General features: G+C 36.2%; 1 protein-coding gene across 1 annotated transcript; it reads left to right on the top strand.

Moving 5' to 3' along the window:
- Positions 1–12,281: 12,281 nt before the first annotated feature.
- On the top strand, positions 12,282–12,746 carry LOC140038368 (uncharacterized). The gene has a single exon (XM_072083704.1). The coding sequence runs from the start codon at positions 12,282–12,284 to the stop codon at positions 12,744–12,746; it is 465 nt and encodes a 154-aa protein (XP_071939805.1).
- The last annotated feature ends 1,009 nt before the right edge of the window (positions 12,747–13,755 follow it).

Genomic DNA, 13,755 nt, shown 5'->3' with positions numbered 1-13,755 from the left:
AGCAACTAGGCCTCTTAGCTTTCCAAATAACTCCACACAACACCTCACTATCACTCCCTTAATGTTTTCTATGGAGCAAAACCAAGATTGGATGGTTGAGTGAGTTGATTGAAGCAAGATTGAAGCCAAAAACTTGAAGAGTTTTCTTTCTTTTGTTGCTTGAAGAGCTCGGCCAAAAGGAAGAGAAAAATGGTGAATTTTTGGTATTTTTGTGATTTATTTGGTCAATGGTAAGAACATGAATAGTAGTCATAAAGCAACCTCCACTCATAAGGTGACACTTGTCACTTTCATTAATGCTTGCCTAACTTTTGTCTCTCTTATACCAATCCACTTAGCATCCTCTACTTATCTCTTAACACCCGATAAATTTATTCCAGTATTCAAAACTTAACCTAATTGGCCGAATTTTTTCGAACTTTTCGCACTAGTGGGTCCCACGTTCGATATACACTCTTAATTTCTCAAAAACTATTTGATACTAGAAAAATCATCTAAAAATTACATCTATTCATAAAAATTATCTAGAAAATTTTCCGAATACAGAAAGTGCAGAAAACAAGCCATTGAATATAATAAAACCCTAAAATGGAAAAATTACGGGCTCTCACATAGATAATAAAGGAGTTCGAAAAATACCGGTAATTGCAATCTTCCTGTGGGATCGACCCTTAATGCCCTATACTCGCTCACGATTCGTATACTTACGATAAATCGCGTGTGGGGTATTTAGGATTTATAAATATAAAAGTTGATTGTGGATGAGTTAATTGTATATGTATACCCTGCTCACGTCAATATCAACCTTGGCTTCTTGGACTAACACTAATCGGATCTCCTATAAAGCTCCTAGCACATTGGTCCAATGCTTGCCAAATTCCTTGATACTTTGGTTCATTATCTAGAAGAGAACAATTTACTAGTCAAACTTCGAGAAGAAACCATTTGTGAGTGAGTAGCCAATGCTCATAACTAGAAACTCTGATATCACTTATTGGAAAGAAACACTCGCGAGAGCCCATCAAAGAAAGCAATTATATAAACCAAGAGCCCAATTTTGATCCCAAAATTTAAGGTGGTAGATCCTAGACCCTTACTATATATTAGGTACTCTTTTTTTTTTAATATCTGTCACAATGTGGGACAAAGTTCATATTCATGAACCTAACAATGATATAGCCAATTTCACACAAAAAGTGATTAACATAGATGTTTTATTAGTTAGTTTTAACGTGTTTTAAGTAGTTTTATTGCTAATTAACTAGGAATCTAGTGAAAATATGCATTTTATAGTTAAAGTGTAAAAATTGCGTTTATATGGATTTTTATGGTGAAAACTTCATGTTTTGTAAGTTTAATGATTCAATCATCAAATGGTATATTTGGATGATTGATGATGGTTTGAAGTGGTTTAAATAAGATATGAAAGTGCAAAAGAGGAAATGCGAACAAGACCAAAAAGAAGTAAGTTTTCATAGCTTCAACGCCTTGTAGTATTTTGGCTATATCTTGAGTTACAATGATCGAATTGAGGTGATTTTTGAAACTAAGAGATAGATCTACATTTGGTATAAAGACATCAAAGCCCAGTTCGGTTGTTTTCCTTGTCAAAAGGTTGGAATACAAAAGTGAAACTCCGTTGTCGAAAGTTGAAACAAAGTTCTGATCAGGTGATGGTATTTTGATCATATCTCGGTCCACAGATTTCCAAATGGGATGATCTTAGGCATTGGAAAGCTAACTCAAAGGGCTACAACTTTCATGTTTTGCACAAGAGTTAATTCGGCTTCCATCATCGAGAAAATAGTAGATAAATCAGTACCAAATGCACAGAAGTGAAAATGTGACTTCATGAATACGTGGCTTGAAGTCGCGTATTCTCACCTGATTGCTGTAACTTGCTCATCAACTTGCCCTGCTTTCACACAACTTTTCCAACTCAATTTCAGCTATCAATCTCGGTTGTATCTGATCAAGAAAAGGTTGGGAAGTTGGAAAGACAACTCATAGAAGTTTCAAGAGTAAAAAATTACAACTAAAAACAACTCATTTGGCTCTTGAATTCTCTATAAATAGCAGCCTTTGAAATCATTTTCACAACTTTGAAAGGCTAGAGAAACTCACCAAAAATGTAGTATACAGTAGAATTTCTTTAGTTTATTAGTTAGGATAGTATAGAATAGTTAGTATAGTTTATCCTTCTTATATTTTTAGTTAGATTTGGATAAACATTAGAGAAGCAAAGATGGAGAGTTGGAGCTCATGTGATATAAGGGTGGCTTCTCTCCTATCCCTTTCTCTTTTGTATTTGAGTTCATGTTTATCTATAATACAAGTTTGGATTTGTTTTTCTTCATGTTCAGTTAAAGTTTATGCGTAGAGTATGGATGAACTTGCTATTTCTTGTTAGTGATGTTTAGTTGGTTATTTGATGATGTTATTTTAATCAAGTTATTTATCACTTTTGCTTATCTAATCATGATTAACCGGCCATTAGTTGTAATCATCAAAAGGTGTTAAGTTCGCAATGAAAATTGGAATTTAACACTAGTTCAAGGAAGTGATAAACCTAGAGAATTGACTTACCAGAGTAGAGGAGCACCTATGTGAATTTAGCGACTTGTTTCATGTAATTTCATAGAACAAATGAACTTGTAGTTAATTCATAACCACGAGAGTAGGTATGGCTTAATTACAAGTATAGTTGATTCACTACAAGAGTAGGTTTTATATAAATAAGGAAATTAGGCCATAACCAGTCAAGATAATAGTATTCACTTAACCAATAATCTCATTTGCAAGAGTAGTAATGAATTCCATACCTCTAGGAGATTTCTAGTATCATTTTTGTTATTTTTATGTATATGGTAGTCTAGATAATAAAGGAGTTCGAAAATCACCGATAATTGAAATCTTCCCTGTGGGATCGATACCTAATACTCCTATGAAAGTGGTTTTATTCCTTATTATCTTACATTTTCTACACTTCTTATATCTAATAAAACTCACTGATAAAATCTATGCCCCTAGTTTGTCGTGAAAAAAATTTAAGGCTCTATTTGGATTTTTGAGTATTTTAAAAATAATTTTTTATTTTTGGAGTTTACAATAGCACTCTCCAAAAACCCAAGAACATTCTATTCTATCAGGCTAAAGGGAAAGAAAAACCAAATTATTTGAGTATATTAACGAAGATGGAGGGAAGGGATGAAGGCGGAGGGCCACAAGGAGTGGGAAGGGAGTAGGAAAGATAGCAAATACTGACAATATTTTCAAGGAGGGTGTTCGGTAAGGAAAAAGAAGAAAGAGAAATAGGAAATTTTTTTGACAATTTGGTCGTGAGATTTAAGGAAAAAGTGGCATAAAATTGATGATGTTCATTTACTTTTGTGGAAAATATGTGTGTAAATATAATGGGGCCATAGGAGCACTTTTGCACATTAAAGGGAGATATGTATCGTATTAAAAGTTAGAAGGAAGTCTCTCAAAATTGTCAAAACACTTTAAGGAAGGTTTTCAAAATTATTCCTCCATTTAATCTCTTGCAAGTTAAAGAAGACATCCTTTTTATTTTTTATTTTGCTAATAATACCTGTTGAAGAACAAGTCAATGGAATCCACAAATAGTTTTACGGGTGGGGCAACTTTATACCACTGCTGACAGGTTGTCGATGCCTGTACAATAATAAAAATAAACCTAATTGTCAACAATAAGGATTCTGGATGTACAATGGATTACTAGATTCACCCTGATTCCGAAGAGTTTGCTAAATCCGATATATCAGAATTTATTCAAGAGAATTTGTTAGTTTGTATATAGGGCAAGTAGGGTCGAATCTACAGGGAATGGAAGTAATTTGTTTCTACTAAAGTTCAAGTTAACAATGGGGGAATTTAGGAAAATTAACAATAAGCTATACTAATCGAATATTGCAATTAAATAAAAATTAAATAGCAAACTGCAGAAACTCAAATAATATTGGACAGCTCTAGTCAAGAAGCAACTTCGGCAATAGTTCACCTAATTGATTATCCATGCATATATAATTCCAATTATTAACTAATAAATAAGTTATAACTGCTAAACAAGCGATGACAGTCGACTCCTCCTTACTGTGTCGATGACTGACGTATGCCCGTCAATCACTACTCTAATCAAGAAATAATTCTAGGTACTCCTGTAAGATTTAATTCTTCGATTGCCTTACATATTAAAGAATCTCTATTCTAACTAAATAACACACTACCAAGGTTATTTTAAATTAACCCGCGTATTCCCCTAACACAAATCCAATCATGCTAGTTGTCACTATTTTAGAGCAATTAAACAATTATGAATTCAATCCTCCAATTGACATTAGGTTGCTAAATTAATTCAACGTCCGGACCCAGGATATTCAATTAACAAAACAATCATAAACACTACAAACAGAGAATATGCAAATACCAGTAAATAAGAAGAATAAATAAAATTAATTCGATCTCATAATTTTTAGATAAACTAAATCCTCCGTTGTTCTTTGATTAGAAAAAGGAATCTAGTTTATCCCTGTTGAGGAGAACCCACGCAAAATTGTAGAGACAGCTGACGCGTACATTGTCCTCAATTCGGGAGGAAGAAACGATGGAATAAGAATAATGGAAAAACTACCAAGTCAAGAGATGACTAATTGTTTCCTCCTAGGTTCTCACGTACGAGCTATGTTTTCAGAACCGGACCGGATAGCGACTCGGCCGAGGTCAGGGGTCAGGGGTCAATGGGTTCGACCGGGGGTCGATAGGGGTCGAACCGGATGACGTCATAAATAAAAATTATTTAAAAATTAAAATATTATATATATAATATCTAATAATATATTGATATTAATAAAGGCATATTCATATATATTTGATGTTTCAAATATATTTAACAAGAAAATACAAAGAAATTAGAACAATCAAGTAGCAATTTATATTATTTAATAAATATTAACAAGTTTAGAATTAAAATTATGAATTTAATTGAAAAATAACATCAAATTTTAGGACAATATTTATAAAGTATCAAATATTTGAGCTATATCAATAAGTTTTAACAATTTAGGGGGTCAAAACATAATATTAAAAAGTTTGAATTTTTTTAAAAAAAAATTACTGTTGAACCGGAAAAACCGGTTTTTTTCCGGTCAAACCCGGTCAAACCCGGTTTTTGACCGGCTTTGACCGGATTTTAAATTTCCGGTTTTCTAATGTGACTCGGACCGGCTACCTGGCCGGTTTCCGGTTCGACCGGTTCGACCGGCCGGTCCGGTCCGAGTCTGAAAACAGAGCGTACGAGGGAAAAGAAAAAGATCCAAAAGATGAAAAAGTCAATTGCGAAAAGGGAGTCAAGAATGACGGCTCCTATTCTCCTATCTAAATCCTACTCTTAGATCGTCTCCCTCGTATACGGCTACTAGCAAAAGAAAAGGAAAAGAGTCCTACTACTACTAATCCGTCGTCCTTCCATTATCAGATAAGGAAATAATTTTCAATTTTATCTTTAATTAGTCTCGTATATTCTATTATCACTCAAACTTTTCCGCTAATCACTATCAAATTGGCACCTTTTAATGGTATTTTATTTCACTCCCTGCAATAAATATAAATTTTCAAAAGTGAGTAGAATCTGACAATTAATCCATATTTGGTAAGCTAATAGGGAAAATTAATTATAAAATAAATAACAAAATTGTAACCTATCAACTGCCAACATCGTTAGATATTTTAGCGACATATATAGGAATAATTTGGAAACCTCCCTTCATATTTTGCCTAATATCAATTACTCTTTTTGAAGTTTTAAAAATATCATTGACCTTCATCAAAATCATATCTTTTGTAACAAACCCATTCCTACATCATAAAAATACTTAAAATAATCATCTAAAGAGAGAGATTATATTGTCCTAACTTTATCCTTTTCTATTGCCCTATCTTGAATTTTTACGAAATTGATTTCTAACATACATTTGCAAGGAAGAACTAAAAAGATTGGTAGAGTACTAAGTGCAATAATAATTGATAGAATAGTTTTTTTCTAATTTTCGCTTTTACTAGATTTTATTTTGCTAACATAATTGTCAGAATAATTATAGATTGGTGTATGAAGACTAAAATGTGGCAAAGAGAGACAACAGCGCGCATTCAACAATTATTAGATTAGCCATTTTAATACATTTTAATATATTTGAATTTATTATCTTCCTTTTTTGGTTAGAATAATGAGCATAATTTGATATAAGGTGGACTAGGAAGATTAAAAGTCGAGGGAGGGGGTTTTAAGGAAATAATAATAATAATTAGAATTGCCAAATCTTATAGAATTTACTTTCTTTTCCCATTTTTTTTGCATAAAGTTTTTTGTAAGCGAGATTAAATATAGTATTGGTATAGAAAGACAAAACTAGGGGACTGGTGATATTAAGCATTTTCTCTTCCAACTTTTTGTTTGGCCTACGTAAATTTTAGCTCTAGTAAGGCTTATTTAATATAAAGTTCGTATAGAAGGGCTTAGAAGTTTGAAAGGATAAGGGTGACTAAATTCAAATATATGTGTTAAGTTATTGTCATTATAGACTTAGATTTTTTTGGTTATATATATTATTTGCCTAAATGATTATTATACTGTCAAGGATAATTTAATAACCAGTTGGCATAAGAAGATAAAATAACTAAAATGCTTCAAGTGTAAAATTGAAAAATGAAAAGGATAGACAAAGAAAGGGCATTCGAAAGTTTGTAAGCAAAATCTTTTTCTTTTGTTTTCTGAGAGTGTGCAAACAAATTCTTCGTTTACTTTTCAAAGAAATAACAACAACCAGAAATTTCAAATTAGTCCGGTTGAATGTTGATACTTATCCTAAGTTTTAACTTGCAGGAAAAATCGGCCGGATTTCCTATTAAACATAAATAGGAGGGGTTTGACAAAAGGCTGTCTTGAGTTCAAATACAATCAAGAATCGGCTAGCAATAGACTTGGAGACGCCATTGATGATATACTAGATATTCCTGACAATATTAACCCAAAAACCTGTGATGGTGTCCTTATTTATTTATTTTTTTCTTTTCATTAGTGGTTGTGAGTATAATAATTCTTTGATGAAAATTATTGTCTAGTGCCAAACGTGCATGTTTTGGTGACGAAAGAAGCATAAAGCAACAAAAAAAAAAAAGATATAAATTTCTTGTGTCAAATTGTAAATGCGTATTAATATTAATATTTAAAATTGCCATATCACTCTTTTTACCCTTTTAAAATGAATCCAATCTTTGACTAAGAAAAGACATAATTCATTCTCATTTGTCGGAAAAATTATATGGACGCTTTAAAGAGTAAAAACAAGTACCGGTCGGCAAATGGGAATTCAACTTTTACTGCACCAACTGATTCTGCAATCGTGTCCCGGAAGAAAAGCCAACTTAGCAATATGGACTTCGCATACATTTGATGGACTGCCTAAATTCTTTTTGATGTTTTAATCACTTGTATGATTACTATGAAAGGGTGAATAGACTAAGTGCATTTGGTATATCACTAATTTTCTTGACATGACATCGTACCAAATTTGTTAGCAATCAATCATCTGTTTAAACTTTAAATTCTAACTATATCGTTGGCCGAGGTCACGACCCCTTTGACGGCAATTTTGCAAAGAATTACCTATAAGTAGAGATCAATCTCCTCCAGCTTATATCTACACTTCTTATATCTAATAAAACTTACTGATAAAATCTATGCCCCTAGTTTGTTGTGAAAAAATTTAAAGTTCTATTTGGATTTTTGAGTATTTTAAAAATAATTTGTAATGGCTAAGCTGGAGCCTAGTTAGCTGACGTCAGGAAGTTAGTTAGGAGGAGATATTCCAAATAACAGATTGCATGTGTTGGTTAGTTGATCGTGCATGTGAGTCATTTCATATTGCATGCGTTAGTTATATTGTTAGAATACCAGAAACTAGTATAAAGCAGAGGAGGAAGATAAGAGATGTAGCTTTTGGATGTAAACATTTCTCATTTTCGTCTATACTATCCCAGTCTTCCTTCTGCTCTTTCTTCTCTCTTTCTCCGTATCTACATTTCTCTTATTTTCTGTCTTGAATTCGTTCCTTGTGGTGCAAGTCCAGTACAATTGGTATCAGAGCTTGCGGTCCTTGGATCTGCAAGCTCAGCTACTGAATCTGTAGCTGACTATGGCAAAGGGCACCAGAATGAAAGGCTTCGAAGAACAGCTGAAGAAGCAAGATTCACGGATCCAGAGCATCCTTGAAGCCAATGCAGCTGAAAGACTAGCACTGGAAGAGAAGTTGGTGACAAATCACTCTGATATGAAGGCGCTCTTGGAAGCAAACTCAGCTGAGATGAAAAATTTCATGGTTTCCATGAATGCTCAATACACCGCTTTTGTGAGAAGCTTGCAAAGCGACCGAGGGATCTTAGGAATTTCACCAGACAACACAGAGAGACAACCTGTCCAAAGGCCTCAGAGAAACTTGGAGTTGGGGCTGTCCAGTCAAGGAGAGAAGAATTTCCTACCTGTAGGGACTCCTAAGGTGGAATTTCCCAAATTTGATGGCTCTAACCCCAGAGAGTGGGTTAGGAGATGTGAGAAGTTTTTCCGTTTATGTCGCATTCCAGATTCGCAGCAAATGGATTTAGTGGAATTGTATCTGGATGGAAAAGCTAGTATCTGGTATCAAGGCTTCAAGATGGACAAGGGGGAGTTACGATGGGACAGATTCAGCCAAGAGTTTTGTAGTAGATTTGGGAATTTAGGGGAGGATGATGTTATAGAGGAGTTTAACAAGCTTCATCAGACTTCCACAGTAATCGCCTACCAAGAAAAGTTTGAAGAGCTGCGAGCTACCATGATGCTCAAGGTCCCTGGTCTTACTGAATCTTATTATATTTCCAGTTTCCTGAGTGGACTAAAGGAGGAGATTAAGTCTGTAGTCAAGATCCACAAACCTGCAACCTTGCAATCAGCATTTGAGAAGGCGAGATGGCAGGAGCATTATTTACAGGTTATGGCTAAGCAACACAGGATGGCTATAAAACCAACTCTAGTTACGGAGACAATACAGAAGAAGCCTGCACATCAGGTGTTTGACAGCAGCAACAACAAAACTACCCCCTAAGGCTTTAGGAGGATTACCCCCACTGAGTTCCAGTATAGGAAGGATCACAATTTATGTTTCAAATGTGGAGAGAAGTTCTCCCCTGGGCATGTTTGCAGGAATAAGGGAATTCATTTGCTGCTAGCAGATGAGGGTGAGGCTCAAGTAGAGGAAGTAGCAGATGAAGAGGATGAGGTGATTGAGTATCAAGGCAACAAGTATGGTAGGGATGTTACACTATCCCTCCACTCAGTTTCTGGCCAATTGTCTTCCAGTACCATTAAAATGTTGGGATATTATGGTGATCAAGAGGTGTCAATCCTGCTGGATGGAGGTAGCGCCAACTGTTTCATAAAGCCAACTATTGCTCAACTCTACCCTGAAGCTGTTGAGAATCATAAACCTTTTAAAATCAGAATTGCTGATGGGAAAGAATTAGTTTGTGAGCAATAGATTCCTGATATGAAGTGGATAATGCAAGGCCATCATTTTACTCACAATGTGTATGTACTAGACTTGGAACCGTACGACCTGATTTTGGGGGTTGACTGGATGAAGTGTTATAGCCCCATGACTTTTGACTTTCAAAAGCTGTCATTATCATTTGAGAAGGAGGGTGAAATGGTGCTACTACAAGGGGATTCCCACTCTGCTAAGGTGTTGATGAAGCAAGGAGTATCAGCCCAGAAATATTGCAGAAACAAAATCAGAACAGCCTTGCAACACTCTTGCATGATATGAGTACAAAACTCACAGGTAACTACTGTGCCCAAAACACTCACTCAATTACTTGCTCAATATGATGACATATTTGCTGCACCTACAACTTTACCCCCCAACCATAGCCTCAGTCATCAAATACCTTTGAAACCTGATGCTAAACCTTTCAAGATTAGCCCCTATAGGTATCTCCACAGGCAAAAAACAAAAATAGAAAGGCAAATCAAGGAAATGTTGGCCACTGGTATCATCCAAACTAGCCATAGTCCTTTTGCATCCCCAGCCTTACTAGTTAAAAAGAAGGATGGCACTTGGAGGTTATGCATTGACTATAGACAACTTAACAGCCTCACTATCAAAGACAAGTTTCCCATCCCAATCATTGATGACCTCCTTGATGAACTGCATGGTGCCAAAATTTTTTCAAAGATTGATTTGAGGTTAGGGTACCATTAGATAAGAATGAACCCATCTGATATCCAAAAAACAGCTTTCAGAACCCACTCTGGCCTTTATGAATACTTAGTGATGCCATTTGGCCTCACTAATGCACCAGCAACCTTCCAGGCTTTAATGAACTCGGTATTTGAACCTTTTATTCAAAAATTTGTGCTAGTGTTCTTTGATGACATTCTAGTTTACATCCCGGATTTTGACTCCCATCTCAAACACCTCTCCCTTGTTCTTGACACCCTCAGAAATCACTCTTTATATGCAAAAATGTCTAAGTGTTCATTTGGGCAAGATAGAGTAGAGTACTTGGGGCATATAGTTACTGGTGAGGGAGTCTCTGCTGATCCTGCAAAAGTGGAAGCTATGCTGTCCTAGCCATCTCCTACCACTGTTAAAGGTTTAAGGGGCTTTTTGGGACTGACAGGTTACTACCGAAGATTTGTGAAGGGATATGGGAAGATAGCTAAACCTTTAACTAATCTGCTAAAGAAGGATGGTTTTGAGTGGGATGAACAAGCTGAGCATGCTTTCCAAGAACTCAAACATGCTTTGACTCAAGCTCCTGTACTAGCACTACCTGATTTCTTTGGAACGTTTGTATTGGAAACCGATGCTAGCCAAAAGACCATTGGAGCAGTTTTGATGCAGCAAGGTAGGCCTATTGCTTTCATGAGTCAAGCACTTGGACCCAGAAATCAAACACTATCCATATATGAAAAGGAGTTATTGTCATTGATTACTGCAGTAGGGAAATGGAGACACTACTTGCTAGGAACTCACTTCATAATCAAAACTGATCATGAAAGTTTGAAATACTTACTGGAACAAAAAATCACTACACCTCTCCAGCAAAAATGGTTAGCAAAGCTGATGGGACTAGACTATGAGATCCAATATAAAAGGGGTAAGGATAATTTGATGGCTGATGCTCTATCTAGAAGGTTGGAAGGAAGGGACGAAGGGTCAGGTAGCGAGGAGGTGCAGGTCCATGCCATAACCACAGCAAAGCCATTATGGTTAGCAAGGGTCTCAAGCAGTTATAATGGGGATGAGAAGGCCAAGGAACTACTGACTGCACTAGCCATGGACAAATCTAGTGTGCAAGATTACACATGCCAACAAGGGATTATCAGGTATATGGGAAGAGTGTATATTGGGAGTAACTCAGAGTTAAGGTCTCAGCTCATCAATTGCATGCATGATTCTGCAATTGGAGGGCACTCGGGGAACCAAGGAACATACCAGAGAATGAAGAACTATTTCTATTGGTCGGGCATGAAAAAGGATGTGGAGTCTTACGTACAGTCTTGTGATATTTGCAAGAGGAGTAAAAGGGAGCATTGCCCCTACCCAGGATTATTGCAACCATTGTCAATTCCTGAGCAAGCAGGGCAGGAAATTTCTATGGATTTTATTGAAGGGCTACCCAAATCATATGGTCATGATGTCATTTTTGTGGTAGTAGACAGTTTTACAAAATATGCTCACTTCACCTCCATGACTTCTCACTACACCACTAAGAGTGTGGCTCAGGTATTCTTCGACCAAATATTCAGGCTACATGGGCTGCAAAATGGGATTGTATCTGATAGAGACAAAGTGTTCACTAGTATATTCTGGCAAGAGCTTTTTAAGCAAGGAGGGACTGATCTAAGCTTCTCTTCTTCCTATCACCCTCAGTCTGATGGACAAACTGAGAGGGTGAATAGGTGTTTAGAGACTTACTTAAGGGCTATGTGCTTGCAGCAACCAGGCCATTGGAAAAAGTGTTTACCTGTAGCTGAATGGTGGTACAACACTAACTTCCACTCCAGTTTGCAGATGACTCTGTTCCAAGCTTTATATGGCTACAAACCATCCTAACTGAGTTTGAACACAGGTGACACTCAAGTTGCTGCGGTGGAGGATTGGATAAAGGAAAGGTTAAACTAGAATACATTGCTTAGGGAAAATTTATTGCAGGCTTAGAACCGAATGAAGCAGTTTACAGATAAACATAGAATAGATAGGTCCTTTGCTGAGGGTGATTGGGTGTATCTCAAGTTGCAGCCGTATAGACAGACTACGGTAGCACTAAGGAGAAACTTGAAGCTGGCAGCCAAGTATTATGGGCCATATCAGGTGGAAAAGAAGATTGGGTCAGTTGCTTATAGGCTCAAGCTTCCACAGGGTGCTGCTATTCACCCTGTTTTCCATGTTTCACTCTTGAAACCAACGTCTAAGGGAGCTCCTATCAGCAATGAATTGCCACAAGTATCGGAGGAAGGGTTCTACACTACTGCTCCCACTGCAGTCTTGGACAGAAGAATGATAGACAGGGCTGGTCAGCAGGTGGAGCAGGTCTTAATTTGTTGGAAGAACATGAATGAGGAGGATGCTACCTGGGAAGATTTGACTGTTATACAAAGCCAATTCCCATCCTTCAATCCTAGAGACTAGGATTGTTTGAAGGGAGGGCAACTGTAATGGCTGAACAGGAGCCTAGTTAGCTGACATCAGGAAGTTAGTTAGGAGGAGATATTCCAAATAACAGATTGCATGTGTTGGTTAGTTGATCGTGCATATGAGTCATTTCATATTGCATGCTTTAGTTATATTGTTAGAATACCAGAAACTAGTATAAAGCAGAGGACGAAGATAAGAGATGTAGCTTTTGGATGTAAACATTTTCATTTTCGTCTATACTATCCCAGTCTTCCTTCTGCTCTTTCTTCTCTCTTTCTCCGTATCTACATTTCTCTTATTTTCTGTCTTGAATTCGTTCCTTGTGGTGCAAGTCCAGTACATAATTTTTTATTTTTGGAATTTACAATAGCACTCTCCAAAAACCCAAAAACATTCTATTCTGTCAGGCCAAAGAAAAAGAAAAACCAAATTACTTGAGTATATTAACGAAGATGGAGGGAAGGGATGAAGGTGGAGGGCCACAAGGAGTGGGAAGGGAGTAGGAAAGATAGCAAATATTGACAATATGGTCAAGGAGGGTGTTGGGTAAGGGAAAAGAGGAAAGAGAAATAGGAAAATTTTTTGACAATTTGGTCGTGAGATTTAAGGAAAAAGTGGCATAAAATTGATGATGTTCATTTACTTTTGTGGGAAATATGTGTGTAAATATAATGGGGCCAAAGGAGTACTTTTGCACATTCAAGGGAGGTATGTATCGTATTAAAAATTAGAAGGGAGTCTCTCAAAATTGTCAAAACACTTTAAGGAAGGTTTTCGAAATTGTTCCTCCATTTAATCTCTTGCAAGTTAAAGAAGACATCCATTTTTATTTTTTATGTTGCTAATTATACCCGTTGAAGAACAAGTGAACGAAATCCACAAATAGTTTTAGGGGTGGGACAACTTTATACCACTGTCGACATCGTTAGATATACAAATTTTTGTGGAATAAATAGGAATAATTTGGAAGCCTCTCTTGATATTTTGCCTAATATCAATTACT

This window comes from Coffea arabica, chromosome 3e (assembly GCF_036785885.1).
Source record: "Coffea arabica cultivar ET-39 chromosome 3e, Coffea Arabica ET-39 HiFi, whole genome shotgun sequence".
Classification (NCBI taxonomy): domain Eukaryota; kingdom Viridiplantae; phylum Streptophyta; class Magnoliopsida; order Gentianales; family Rubiaceae; genus Coffea; species Coffea arabica.
This window is presented reverse-complemented; position numbering and strand designations above follow the sequence as displayed.

Coding starts and splice junctions, on each gene's coding strand:
- LOC140038368 (XM_072083704.1), top strand. CDS start 12,282: ATGAAGCAGTTTACAGATAAACATAGAATAGATAGGTCCTTTGCTGAG.